This window comes from Octopus sinensis, linkage group LG5 (genome assembly GCF_006345805.1).
Source record: "Octopus sinensis linkage group LG5, ASM634580v1, whole genome shotgun sequence".
NCBI classification, from domain to species: Eukaryota; Metazoa; Mollusca; class Cephalopoda; order Octopoda; family Octopodidae; genus Octopus; species Octopus sinensis.
The window spans coordinates 76,963,917-76,979,692 of NC_043001.1; the positions used below are offsets into that span (position 1 = coordinate 76,963,917).

A 15,776-nucleotide genomic window follows, 5' to 3' on the forward strand; every position below is an offset into this window, starting at 1 on the left:
AAGCGGCATAATGTACTCCTCATTCCTTCGCAATTAGGAATATGCAGCCTTCGAAACATATGTCGAAAATAAAGGAATTTTGTTAATTTGTCGTTCAACTCCATTCTTTCATATATTTATATTTTTAAAATAAACATACAAATTTCCACACGAAAGCACGTAATCTATGCCCTAGACACGTAACTTCAACCGTGTTTTTTCTGATGTAAATTTGCTACCCATGTATCGGTTAATTCGAATTATCCATAATAAGATAATTCATTCAACTACTCAAATATGTATATATGTATATAGATAATAACAAATTAATAAATAAAACATGCATATATACATACATATATGTACGTACCTACATCTACATGTATATATGGGTACAGGATACCAAAAAACGTCAAACACAATGAGAAACGAAAACATAAACACAAAACCAAGGAAATGGACATTTTTCTTAAACAACAAAAAAATAGAGTACAGGACATACAACACAAGGAAAATTCCCCTTCTTCAGTCGCCTCTGTTTCATCTACTCCGCATTTCATATATATATGACTGGCTTCTTTCAGTTTCTGTCTATCAAATCCACTCATGATGCTTTGGTCAGCTGAGGCTATAGTAGAAGACACTTACCCAAGGTGACATGCTGTGGAATTGAACCCAGAGCCACATGGTTGGGAAGCAAGTTTCTTACCACACAGTCACTCCTGCATCTTGTTTATGTAGCCAAGGCCTTTTGAGGGAAAGCATTAATGTCAGTGGAATTCAAAATTAATTCTCTTCTTACTGAATTCTTGTTAAAAAAACACTTTTTTTCATTAATTTTGGTAACAAGGAAGAATTCAATAAAATATCTTTATCACTATTAAACTGGAATTTGGAACATGAATTAATATGCTATTTTTATGGAAAATTTTAATTTAGTTTACTTTAAAATAAGAAGTTTGTATCGTAGATCCATAGCTGGTTTTGAGTGGTTTGGTATCAAACAAAACTGACTTGTTTTTATAAATCACAGTTGTGTGGGTGGAGAATTGAATCAAATAAAATTTCAGTACATGTCATTTGATCAATTTGCCTAAATACCTGTATTACAGCAAAAATTTATTCTCAGAAACTTGTATTAAGTATTGATCACTAAAGATTTTGTCTGTCATAAAATTTGTTTCTAAAATCACTTAAATCAATATTTTAGATCAGCATAGAGTCTAGAGTTAGTTCTGTAGTTTCATTTTCAACCTTTTAGCATTCAGATTACTCTGTCAAATTATTTATGCTTATTTATTCACATTGTTTTGAATTAATCATGCATTTTCTCATAGCTTTGAGACTGCAATGATATGAGTGTTTATTTTTAGAAAGAAATTGTAGAATAAGTATGAGAGGTCAGATCCGACCAGTCTGAACATAAGACAGGTAGAATATGGGGACTGGACATAGCCAGTTTAAATGCTATTGGGTTAATGTTTATTTGCATAAATCGACGTTTTGGATCATCATAAACTCCAAAGTTCTTTAGTTTTGTATTCAGTGTCTGATTAAAAAAATATAGCTGTCATTGAAAGGGGGGAAAAAAAGCAAGAATCAAATTAGTAATTCTGTAAATTGTTTTGAATATATTTACAATGAATATCACTTAAATTTAAAAATAGAATTTGCTTTAATTAGCATTTGTTTCCAGATAAATATTTTCACTCTAGTTGTACATTTTTATGATTAAACACAATAGGGACTCTCACATCAGATTTTGAATTTTAGTGGCCTTATGGAACATCTGCAAAGACTTCCTTGGCACTATACAGAGGTGGCTTGCCATTGTCTTCCACACACACACACACACACACACACCATCATCATCATCATCATCATTTTAACATTCACTTTTCCATGCTCACATAGGTCAGGCATATAGTTTTTTTTCCACTGACACTGAAGCAACGAGTTTGTTTCACAACTTGAGTTTCACACCACTGCAACCTTCAAACAAAAACTGCAATCCCTTAAATGCCTGATCCAAAACATTGCTTCACTTGAAGTTCACAGCGGTGTAAAACTCAAATCATAATACAAACTCCCAGCTTCAGTTTCAATAAAAAAAAATGTATATCCTGTTGAACATGTAATGAGCACTCCATTCTCTTTGTTTGGCATAAAGCAACATATATATATATATATATATATATATATAATTGAAAAAATTTGGAGTCAACAAGGAGTATGGTTGGACATCTATTTTCAACCACTACAGTTGGAAGTACGTATAATACTACTACTGGATAGCACAGGGTGTAATCTGAAGGTGGATGAGCTTTATACTGTACTCTACTACGTTCTTAACAGAATGTACCATAACTTTATATCTACAGTACCCTGAAGGTACACTCTGACACCTCATCGTTACTGTCTTGTCTCCCTTTCTAGCTGGAGTAACCATGTATCTCCTCGCAGCAAGACAAGACACCTGTTCCTGTCTCTATTTCTCTGTACACCTACCACAAAGCCACCTTCCCTAATACAACACTCCCACACAGTCAAGGAGTCTTGTGTTGTTAGTTACTTGGTGATCTCACTGGTGCTGGTGCCACAAAAGAGAAAAGCACCTTGAGTCGGGAAGGGCATCAATCTGTTGAAGCCATATCAAAGCAGACGCTGGAGCTCAGCACCATCTTCTGGCTTTGTCAGTTCCTGTCAAACCATCCAATCCATGCCAACATAGAACTTGGACATTAAATGATGATGATATCCACAATGATGATCATGATGCCTGTACTCCATTAAGGAATTCAGTTTTTTTTTCATATGAAATTACAATTCTAAAATATGAAAAGCAAAACAAAGGAAACTGGAAAAGAAAACTTGAATTTTCAGTGTCTTTTAATCCTTTAAGTATTCAGATTCCTCTGTCAAACAATGCTTATTTAATTAAACTGGTTTGTTTTAATCAAGCATTATCTCATGAAGCTTTTGAGATTTCAATGATGTGATGGTATATTTTTACAATGACATTGTATGGTAAGTGTGAGAGGCTGAATCTAGCTGGTTTGAACATAAACTGTATAGAATATTCAGGTCTGATATAGCAGTCAGTTTAAATGCTTAAAGGGTTAATGTTGTAGTCTACGGTTGTCATCCACCCCACCCCTACCACTCCACCCCACCCCCTACCACATCCATTGCTTTGTGGGTGAAACTGGGTAGATGGAAATAATGCAGAAGCCTGACTAGGGGAATTGAACCTATAATTCCAAGATTTAACCTTTACATCTAAGAATTCATGCATATTAAGGGTACATAATGTTTTTGGAATACTCAACCACATACATGTGGATGGATCCTTGTATCAGTTCTGACTTATGTAGAGTAGTTATAATAACTGGTGTGATAGGTGTTGTTGATTTCGCTATAGTTGTTTTTGCTGTTGTTGTTTTGACTTTTTTTTTTTGTTGTTACCGTTGTTGTTGTTGTCATCATTGCTATTAATATCATTGTTTTTATTTCAGTAGTTGTTGTTGATATCATTGTCATTTTTTTTTTTGTTTTTATTGTTTTTGAAAACATGGGATGAGGTGGTGATCTTTGGTTGTTGGGCCCTACAGAGGCATTGACAAGTGACCGAGACGTCTGGCAATTTGCTGTGCTTGAGAAGACACATCAAGCTAAGTGAACTGATGTCGTTGCCAGTGCCGGTGACATGTAAACGGCACGTGTGCTGGTGAAACATAAAGGGCACCCATGCCACTGACATGTAAAAGGCACCCATGCCAGTGAAATGCAAAGGGCACCAGTGCCAGTGACACATAAAAAGCACCCCTACTGGAGGCACATAAAATGCCCAGTACACTATAAAGTGGTTGGCATTAAGAAGGACATTCAGTCTTAAAAACCCAGCCAAAACTGATGACTGGAGCCAGGTGCAGCTCTCTAGCTTAACAGTCCCAGCCAAAACGTCTAACCCATGCCAGCATGGAAAATGGACATTAAATGATGGTGTTGTTTTTACTGTTATTGTTTGGCTTGTTTTTCTTGTTGTTACCACCATTGTTGCCATCATTGCCAGTAATGTCATTGTTCTTGTTGCAGTTGTTTTTTAGTCATCATCATTTTTGTTGTTGCAGTCAGTTGCTATTGTTGTTCGTATTTAGCCCCGGGCCAGTCCTAATTAACCAGACAGATTTATGATCACAGACACTTTTCCATTTATGACCATCCTGCCTTTATTTTTATTTTTTTCCACAACATAGTCTATCAAAGACTACATTCTCCAATATGTCTTTCCTTTATTCTTAAAATGGGAGGTTGGGTGATTTAAGGCAAGTTTGACAGTTAATTTTAGCAGATCAAGAAACTCCCTGATTGGTTCGTGACTCCCACTTGTTGACTCAGTCTCTCCTTTGTCGTTTGATATTATTGTTGCTTTTGTTGCTATTATGAGTATTGTTATTGATGTTGTAGTTGTTGTTGCAATCATTCTTCTTTTCATTGAGATCATTGTTCTTCTTGATAATATCACTTAAGTTGTTGTTGTTGTTCTTCTTCTTTGTCTTGTTAACCTTGTCAGAGATGCAGTTATCGATATTTTTTGCTCCAACTGTTGTTGTTGCTGTTGATATTGTCTTTGCCTTGCTGCTGGTCATGACAATGCTATAGTCGCTGTTGTTGTTGTTGCTAATGCTTCCATTGATGTTGCAGTTGTTGATGCATTTCTGCAGCTGAAATTGTTGTTGTTGCTATTAATGCATTTTATTGTTGCAGTACTTTTTGGTGGTTTCTATTGTTGCTTTTGTACTGCTGTTGCTGCTTCTGAAGATGCTGTATTAATAACTGTTAAGCTGTAGCAGCAGCAGTAGTAGTAGTAGTAGTAGTAGTAGTAGTAGTTTGTAGCAGTAATTAGCTACTGACATTTAATAATTATAATGAAGTGTTTTGCAATTAGTGTTTTCCAATATATTATGTAGTAATCAACATGCGATTTTACTATTTAGGAGAATGTTGAGCAGTGGTGGGGGTGGGGTGATGGAGAGGGTCAAGACGTAACATGGTTAAGAAGAAGTAAGATGTAAGACTCATAACTACATGGTGCTGGGTTCAATCCCTGAAAATGGGACTGCTGTCTTCCCGCATAACCTTGGATTCAGCACAAACCCTTTGAGAGAAATTTGGTAGACAGAAACTGTGTGGAAGCTCTGTCAGAGGAACCATTTCTGTTTTCAAGTGTTGACCTTAATTTACCTCCAGGTTTAAGAGCCCTCCCTGCCTCCACACACTTGGCCCTTGGCTGAAAGATTTTTGCAGAGTTCACCCTATTGTAATCATTCAGGCCTCATCTCCAGTTTGCAGATGATTTACTCCTTTCTTCCCATCAGTCTGGGAGGCCTTGAAAAAGAAAAATGATAGGTACAACCCTTCTCATTCTAATTTTAAAGCACCCTTGATATTCAATAGGAATAGCGTTCTTTGGTTAGAAGAAAAGTGGTTGGAGGTGGAGGTGGAGGCTCTTGTTGTTTATTTGTTGTGGTGGTCATGTGTTGCTGTGAGTGGGTTTGGATCTATGGAGGCCTTGTTTTGAAAATAAATACTCCACAGAGCTATAACTGGTCTATTGGCGGGAAGTCAATTGTTTATATCTTTATGCTTGTATCTTTGCAGATGTGTGTACATATACATGTGAGTATATAGGTGTGAACACATATATAGGTTAGATAGGTAGATAGATAGATAGAAAGCTGATTGGTTGAATAAGTAGAAATATATGCATGTACGTATATAAACATATATATATTATAGTTATGTGCACTATGATATATAGATGCATGTATAGTTTACATTTGTGAGAGAGATTGTGTTCATATATATGCATCTTTGTATGCAAGTGTATACACACACTTTTAGCAGTTGATAATGATAGCAATATGCCAGACATTGTATAAGGTACTTCCTTGCACTCACTTGGTTGTGGTGGTGGTGGTGGTTGTTGTTGTCTTTAATATAGGTCATCCCTGATTTAACAGACCTATACTCAGAGACATTCCAGCTGTGGTCATCCCATTTGTTTCCTGTTTACAGGTACCGTGTTTCTAGAACAACATTAACTAAAACATCCTTCGTCTTATAAGACATTGAGGTGTGATTTGATAAAGAATGAGCTGCTGTTTTTAACATGGTCAAGTGGTCGTTTAAATACTCCCTAGTTGATTCACAGGTTTCATTGTGAGGAGTGAATATTTGCTAATCAACCAGATGGTCATTTTGACTGAGTGTGTGCTCCAAAATGTGTGTGTGTGTAATAGCAGCCTTCATACCAAATATGTAAACAATAATCGCAGGGAGAGTCATGGTGGCAAGCAAAAAGACAGGGTGGAGGAAAAGCAGAAATAAATGTGAAATAAATAGAAAGAGTAGTTTGTTATTTAACCCTAGGTCTTGCCTAAATCAAACAGGTATATTATGCAAGGCATTCTGCCCCAACTAATTCTGTCTAACCCATACAAGCATAGAAAAGTGGTCATTAAGTGAAGATACTCTTTACTCTTTTACTTGTTTCAGTCATTTGACTGTGGCCATGCTGGAGCACTGCCTTTAGTTGAGCAAATCGACCCCAGGACTTATTCTTTGTAAGCCTAGTACTTATTCTATCAGTCTCTTTTGCCAAACCGTTAAGTTACAGGGACGTAAACACACCAGCATTGGTTGTCAAGCGATGTTGGGAGGACAAAGACAGACACACAAACACACATATATATATATATATACATGTGTACAACAGGCTTCTTTCAATTTTCCGTCTGCCAAATCCACTCACAAGGCTTTGGTCAGCCCAAGGCTATAGTAGAAGGTGCCACACAGTGGGACTGAACCCAGAACCATGTGGTTGGTAAGCAAGCTACTTACCACACAGCCCCTCCTACGCCTTGATAATGATAAACATCAATTTAAGACAGAAAAGAGAAAGAGGCTTAATGTAATGCACTCAGTTACACAATCACCTGGCAAGTGGTAGATCCATGGTTCAATTCCTATCAGTTGTCTGTTTTTCTTTCATGTTGTGAATTGGTGTTTACAATGTCTACATGATTTTATGCTGAACATCTTGGGACGACATAGGTGCAGGTAGTACAGTGTGGTCAAGAAGTTTGTTTTGCAACCACATGGTTTTGGGTTCAGTCCCACTCTATGGCCCTGGACCAACCAATGACTTGTGAGTAAATTTGGTAGATGGTGTGGTTATCATGTACATAAAAGTGTGTGTGTGTATGTGTGTGTCTATTTGTCACCACCTCACCCCCCACTACTTGATAATCGGTATTGGTTTGTTTACAACCCTGTAATTTAGTGGTTCAGCTAAAAAGGCCATTAGAATAAATACTAGGCTTAACAAGAAAAAAAAGTACTGGGGTTGATTTGTTCCACCAAAAAACCCTTCAAGGTGGTTACCCAGCATAGTTGCAAGCCAACAACACAAACAAATAAAAGATGAGAGAAAAATATTCTTAACTCTTTACCATTCAAACTGACCATATATGGCCAAAATATTCTATGTTCAAATTGGCCAAATCGGGCCTCTCACACCAACCCTACAATATCATTCTAAAAATGAAGTTACCTCATAAAAATCTCAAAGCAACAAGTTAGAGCATAATTAATTCAAAGCGATATGAATAAATAAGCATTTCACTTGACAGAATAATCCAGATGCCACGGGACTAATTCATTGCAGAACAGAGTTTTCCACAACACTATTTTCTCTTTTATCTCTTTTACTTGTTTCAGTCATTTGACTGTGGCCATGCTGGAGCACCACCTTTAGTCGCGCAAATCAACCCTAGGACTTATTCTTTGGAAGCCTAGTACTTATTCTATCGATCTCTTTTTTGCCGAACCGTAAAGTTACAGGGATGTAAACACACCACCATCGGTTGGGGAGACAAACACAGACACACACATATACACGCACATACATATATATATATATATATATATATATACACACACACACACACACATTTATATGACAGGCTTCTTTCAGTTTCCATCTACCAAATCCACTCACAAGGCTTTGGTCGGCCCGAGGTTATAGTAGAAGACACTTGCCCAAGGTGCCACACAGTGGGAATGAACCCAGAACCATATGGTAAACAAGCTACTTACCACACAGCCACTCCTGCGCCTATATTGAAATAAACTAAGGAAGAGGTTTATAAGATTTACGTGGAGTATCGCAGTCATCTGGCCCAGATTTTTGAAAAAAGGTTTGTCACTAGGATGTGGGGAGTATAGTAGAGAAAGTTCCCATGATACCGAGTGGCAGATGGGGATATAATGTTAATTATTGCTCAGCCCCTGGGTTCACACTAACTCAGTTAGTAAGGGTTAGTAAGGCAGGAAGGATCTCATTCATTGTCATATGAAGTAACGGGAGCAACCATACATGTCACAGTAGGAGAAAAGAGCAGGAGTGGGGGAAGGGGAATTCAGACATCCTAGTTTTGTGCAAGTATATTTGCAGAAAAAACTTCAATAGAGAGCAGATATCACTTCACCATTAGACTTGAAAGAAACTTCGTCAATAAAAGAATTAATTAGAGAAGAGAGAAATCTTATTAAAACAGAATAATTTGCTGAGATTGGGAGAGAGAGAATTTGATGAGTTTCATAACAGTAGTAATAAATAATAATGAGTCTCTTAGCTTAATTAATGTCTCTGCTTTGCAGGTCATAAAAAGCTCTGTGAAGATGCCATTGTTGCAGTTTGTTCATACACACACACACACACACACACATGTATGTATACACACGTGTGTGTGTGTGTGTACGAAATATACACATTTATGTCTATATATATATATATATATATATATATATCATCATCATCATCATCATCATCGTTTAACGTCCGCTTTCCATGCTAGCATGGGTTGGATGGTTCAACTGGGGTCTGGGAAGCCCGAAGGCTGCACCAGGCCAGTCATATCTGGCAGTGTTTCTACAGCTGGATGCCCTTCCTAATGCCAACCACTCCGTGAGTGTAGTGGGTGCTTTTTATGTGCCACCGATACAGGTGCCAGACGAGGCTGGCGAACAGCCACGCTCGGATGGTGCTTTTTACGTGCCACCGGCACGGAGGCCAGGCGAGGCTGGCACGGCCACGATCGAATGGTGTGTTATGTGCCACCAGCACAGAGGCCAGTCGATGCGGTGCTGGCTACGGCCACGTTCGGATAAACCTCTTATGTGCCACCGGCACTGGTTCCACAACTACAAATTCCATTGATATTGATCGATTTCGATTTTGATTTGATTTTTGATTTTTTTGAATTTCACTTGCCTCAACAGGTCTTCACAAGTAGAGTTATGTGTCCCAAGAAGGAAGGTATGCACAGGTGGACTGACTACGTCCCAGGTAGGGGCCACGGGTTATGGCCTCACTTGTCCTGCCGGGTCTTCTCACGCACAGCATACTTCCAAAGGTCTTGGTCTCTGGTCATTTCCTCGGTGAGACCTAAAGAGCGAAGGTCGTGCTTCACCACCTCGTCCCAGGTTTTCCTGGGTCTACCTCTTCCACAGGTTCCCTCAACCACTAGGGTGTGGCACTTTTTCACACAACTATCTTCATCCATTCTTACCACGTGTCCATACCAGTGTAGACGTCTCTCTTGCACACCACATCTGATGCTTCTTAGGTCCAACTTTTCTCTCAAGGCACTTACATTCTGTTGGGTATGAACACTGACATTACACATCCATAGGAGCATACTGGTTTCATTTCATGCAAGCTTACGCATATCCTCAGCAGTCACGGCCCATGTTTCACTGCCATGTAGCATGGCTGTTCGTACACATGCGTTATACAGCCTGCCTTTTACTCTGAGCGAGAGGCCTTTTGTCACCAGCAGAGGTAAGAGCTCTCTGAACTTTGCCCAGGCTATTCTTACTCTAGCAGTTACACTTTCGGCACACCCGGTCCCGCTACTGACTTGATCACCTAGGTAACGGAAACTATCAACTATTTCTTGTTTTTCTCCCTGGAATGTGGCGGAAGATGGTCTCTGTGCATTTTCAGTGTTTTTTTGTACCAGAGCATCTGCCACATACAAAAACTATATTCCTAGTTAACCTTCCTTTGACATTGCTGCACCTCTTATGTGTCCATAGCTTACACTTGGTGCATCTTATAGAGTTCCTACCTACGCCTTTTCTACAGATCGAACAGGGCCATCTACCTGAAGGCGTTTGTGATTTGTCTACCTTTCTACTTATTAGGACTTTGGTTTTAGCTAGGTTGACTCTAAGGCCCTTCGATTCTAATCCTTGCTTCCACGTCTGAAACTTCTCCTCCAGTTCTGATAGTGATTCAGCAATTAGAGCAAGGTCATCAGCATAAAGGAGCTCCCAGAGGCATACTGTATATATATATATATATATATATATATATATGAGGATATACATATCTATACTTCAGTGAATATACATACGTACTCACATGCACTTATACACTCATATATATCAAAATATACATAAACATTCTTATATATATATATATATATATATATATATTAGAGTAAACATATATACCCAAGTATATAATAGAGTAATACATATACACAGACATTAAGATACACACATAAACAAACCCAAATATACATATATACTTATATAGCCATGTTTGCACCCCACCCCCACACAAACATATATAGAATACTTACTTGTACAAGTATGTAGCATTGTATTAAATAAGTTAAAAACATATAATAAATGCACAAACAAATGGGAAACAGACACAGAAGGTTGCCAACTCTTCATCAGCCAGAGGGTCAAATGCAATTTCGCTTATACATACATACATACATACATATATACATAATAATAATAATAATAATCCTTTCTACTATAGGTGCAAGGCCTGAAATTTGGGGAGAGGGGGTCAGTTGATTAGATCGACCCCAGTATGCAACTGGTACTTAATTTATAAACCCCGAAAGGATGAAAGGCAAGTCAACTTCGGCAGAATTTAAACTCAGAACATAAAGACAGACGAAATACCACTAAGCATTTTGCCCGGTGTGCTAATTGTCGCCTTAGGAATAATAATAATAATAATAATAATACTAATATTGTCACCTTAAGAATAATAATAATCTTTTCCACTTCACACATAAGGCCAAAAATTTGGTGGGAGGTGGCTAGTTGATTACATTGACCCCCTGATATTTATTTTATCAATCCTGAAAACCAACCTCAGTGGAATTTGAACATAGAATGTAAAAACAGATGAAATGTCATTAGACATTTTGTCTAACATGTTAACTATTGATATATTCTTTAATAATCACAAGGGCTTGCAGAGATACAAAAATATGATACTTTCATTAGGAGTCACAAAAGAAAGTGGAGTGTGAAAGAGAAGTTTATAAATGACAAAAAGAGAGAGAGAGAGAGAGAGAGATGTAATACAATATATGAATGAACATACTAAGATTTTTTTAAAATACATATATTTGTACAGAAATAAAGTATGATAAAATATGTAATTATTAATGCAAAATATAATTTAAAAGAAATAAAACCTGAAAGAGTACTGGCTTAGTTGGATTTAGGCATTCCAAAGCTGTATTTGCTATCTGGTTTTGTGTAGGAGTGCAACCGAATCCACTGGTAAGCATTTTTGAGACAGTATTGAAAATCCCCATCTTTGAAGTATACTCTTTTAAGTTCATGGAGATGGCTTAGTTTTACTTTTACTAGTAATCTATCTTTTGCATGTTGTTTATATTCTGAATCTAACAGTTTGTGTGTCATTCTAACTTCTTCAAAAAGTCTGTGCCACTACAGAAGAGTGATTTTTGTATATTAATTGCCTGTTTGATTTGAGAAGTATGGTGAATTTTAATTCTTCTTCCTCCTCTTCCTTTTCTTCATTATTTTCCTGAGAAAGGTTATCATTGTTGTTATGGGGAAATTGTTCCTCCTTACCCATTTCTGTGGTTCTATACTTAACCATCTTTGTGAGTCATCTGTTCCCCCCCTTTCATGTTTTCACAAATACTTTTTAGGTTTTCATCTACAACTACTATTTCCTCTTCATCACAGCATAATGAAATGGTAAAACTGGTTGTTACTGTGGGGAACAAGATGTTTTTTTATCTACCTGTAATACAGGACATAAAGGAATTTCATTTGCCATTCCAAGAGTTTTGACTAACAATGGTCAGCAAATTGGAATTTGTTGTTCTTTTTGCTATTGCAGTTGTTCATTATTTTCATTTCCTTTGTGTGTGTGTATGTGCATGCGTGTCCATTCACACATATATTTGTTTAGTCTTCTTAGGTTTTGGGGGCATTGACTATGACAAATGTACAAATGTAACGGCTATCGGCCGCCTTTCCAGTATGGCTCTGAGGCCGTTAGGAATCATTAGGATTTGCAAATACATCTCACTACATGTCACCTTTCATTAGCCCTGCTTTTACTTCTTGTCCATATTCTGAGACAAAACTGATGTGACTAGCCACAGATCTATGCCATTTTCAACATCTCTTATCATTCTTGTATTTCTTTAACCTGGACACAAATACAGAGTCTGTAAAAAAAACAAAAAAAAAACAAAAAATATTCACACTTCAGGGAAGGAAAAATCTGTATAAATACTTAACCTGTATAAGTACCTCTATAAATATAAATACCCCTTCTAATATTTTATCAAATTGCAATAACACTGAATTAAAATATTTATACAGATTTTTCCTTTCCTGAAATGTGTATGCTTTTTTTTTTTTTTTTTGCCAGATTCTGTATATAGTCAGAAGTATATCTGAATATTTCAGCCTGTGTTTTGGCTGACTCATCAGTTTTGAATGTCCTGCAGATATTGTCATAACTTTTGCTTCTTCAGTTGAGAAGGTTTCTCCTTAGATGTTCTAAAGTGTTTATTGCAATTCTTGCCAAGAGGTCAGATTTAATCCACTTCTATCCTTACATAAGCAGAAATATATGATTCTTCCTCTTTGCTCTCTCATGGTTCTCTCCTGTTACAAATAAATATTCTTCAGTTGTACAAAATTCTCCCATCGTCATCATCATTTAACGTCCACATTCATGCTGGCATGGGTTGGATGGCTTGACAGGAGCTGGCCAGGTAGAAGGCTGCACCACATTTCTGTGTCTGTTTTGGCATGGTTTTTATGTTTGGATGCCCTTCCTAACACCAACCACCCTCTCATTGGTTCATATAAGGGACTGCTGTTTTTATTGTTTAACCCCAGGTCAGTCTGTTTAAACAGACCTATGACACTGTAACAAAATTTTAATTTCTTTTTTTTTTTTGTCTTTGGTCAGTAAGAGTTATTTCCTATTTGCCCCTATCTAGAAATTAAAGGAAATAACTTCCATTCCCTTCAGACTTTGCTTTTGTGCCTTGGACTTCAATGATTTGGAATTGACCTATTTTCCATTACATTTCAGAGATTCAGTGCTGTGTTGCTGAAGCAGAAATATCATTATAGCAAATATTCTGTTCATTACCAGAGATTTGCTTGTCAGTTGCTTGACCTTAACCACTTGAGCATGTCCCTTAGTGGCTAACAATATGTGCATCTCTGATCATGAGCAGGTGTAGGGTGGAGTGCCTCATAGCCATGTGTTGAGAGGGATTCTTTAGGGTTTGAATAAATGTAAGAAAAGCAAAGTTTGAAGGTAATATTAGTAATTTTTCATACTTTCTAGGGGTAAACAAATAGGGAATAATAGTTGCTGCCCAAGGATAAAAATCATGTTAAGCAGAGTGATCAAAGGTGTTCCAACCATCCTTTCCTAAGGCACTGCCTATCTAGGACTACATTACTCAATGTGCCCTCTATTACTCAATATGCCGTCCTTTTTCTCTATGATGCTAGCTTGTAGTTGGAGGGAGATTTGGCTGCTATTTCTAACAGGCCAACAACCACATAGATGTTCTCTCTGGAATTGTTAGATTAGAGGGTCACATGACATATAAAGAAGCTTCTTCATTGGCCTATGTTGACGTACGGGGACTACATAATCCCTCCAACACCCCCTCCCATCAAGTAAACTATACCATGTTTTTTTTCTTTTTTTTATTTTGGCGAGGGGAACTTAGCTTTGGTAGTATTTTAGTAACCCCTTAGAAGTTGGCTCTTGTAGAGATTGAACTTTGAACCATGAAGTACAATAAGTTGGCCCTAAGCCACTTTAGTAATCCTACTATATCCATTGTGAGTATGTGTGTGTATGTATGAGTGTGTGTGTGTTTCTGTGAGTTTGTCTGTATGTATGTATGTGTATGTCTATATGTGTATGTGTGTGTCTATTTGTGTGTGTGTGTGCCTATCTATATATGCTTACTTGTGTGTATCTATATCTATGCATTGTACACACATGCATATATATGTTTGTGTGTGTAGATGTCTGTTCACTCAAGGATGTGTGAATCTGTATATGAAAAGATATATTTGTATAAATATCCTTTTTCTCTCTATTTTTACCATTCGTCACTGATTTCCTTGTCGTTGTATCACCTTCATTCTTGCCTTCATCTCTCTTTCATGGCTCCTACTATTCTATATGTATATATAAATGACCTGCAGAGACACTGTATTTCATTATGCAGCCATAATATACTACAAAGTATATTAAATACTTTTATAAATCAATACTATGTTCTACTGTGTTAGCAGTGCTATTACAGCATAACAAATCAGTGTTGGCTATAATTTTTATAGAAAATCTATTGATATAAGCCTAACAAGTAATATATTTATATATATATATATATGTACGTATGTACATGTATATTAATGAATATATATATATATGTATATATATATATATATATATATATATATACATACATACATACATATACTTATATACATATATACATGTATATATATATACATACATATACTTATATACATATGTATGTATATATATATATATATATATATATATATATATATATATATATACACACACACACACATGTATATATATATAGAGTACATCTATATACACTCTTGCTTTGCTATGTATATGTAGCTGATGGTTTCTTTTTAATCTGGCAGGTTTCTCCAGTCTTGAGACGTAAGTGTACCAATCTTAGTCCCATATAAACCATCTGTTTCTGATATTTAGTTCCGTTGCTCGCCAAAATAGTTCAGCCCTTTTACTCTGTCTTTTATTACTTCTTTCCCTCTACCTCAACCCCTATATAATCTCTCTGTTGTTCCATCTAACCCTTGTTTTCTAAAACTAATATAACCCATTCATATGTCTGTGAACTTCTTATCCAACTATTGTTATCTAATGATTTATCTATTTGTCTGTGTGTGTGTGTCTATCTCTGTTGATTTATATAACATCACAATCATCATCAGCAGCAAGAACACCACCATCATCATCACCACCACCATGATCATCAGCACCACTACTGTCATCATCATCGCCACCATCTTAATCATCATCATTTACCCGTGACTGATGCAGCCAGTCATTGAACTGCCACTGCAGACATTCTGGCCATGAGCAATCACCAGTGATATTCCTCCTTAATCTTATGGCAGGAGCGCTGTGCCCTGAAGAACAATCCAATCCTTGATGTTATTATACCAGGAATATTTATTGTCCCCCTTTTTTACCTCTCTTCCTTCAACTGCATCCCATAGAGAGGTTTCCAAATTTATATCATTATCTGGTCAGGCAGCTTACACAGACCAATGCAACTCTTCCATGCTGCTAGATGTTCTGATGTTCTATAACAGTCTTCATATCT

The 15,776-nt window shown here is 36.9% G+C and overlaps 1 protein-coding gene across 1 annotated transcript in view; it reads left to right on the top strand.

Annotated features, from left to right (window-relative positions):
- Positions 1 to 15,776, top strand: part of LOC115211839 — a 144,888-nt gene that overhangs the window by 102,616 nt on the left and 26,496 nt on the right. Inside the window, exon 8 of the mRNA XM_029780556.2 lies at positions 5,641 to 5,658. Coding sequence (XP_029636416.1) covers positions 5,641 to 5,658 — 18 coding nt within the window. The remainder of the gene's footprint in view (positions 1 to 5,640; positions 5,659 to 15,776) is intronic.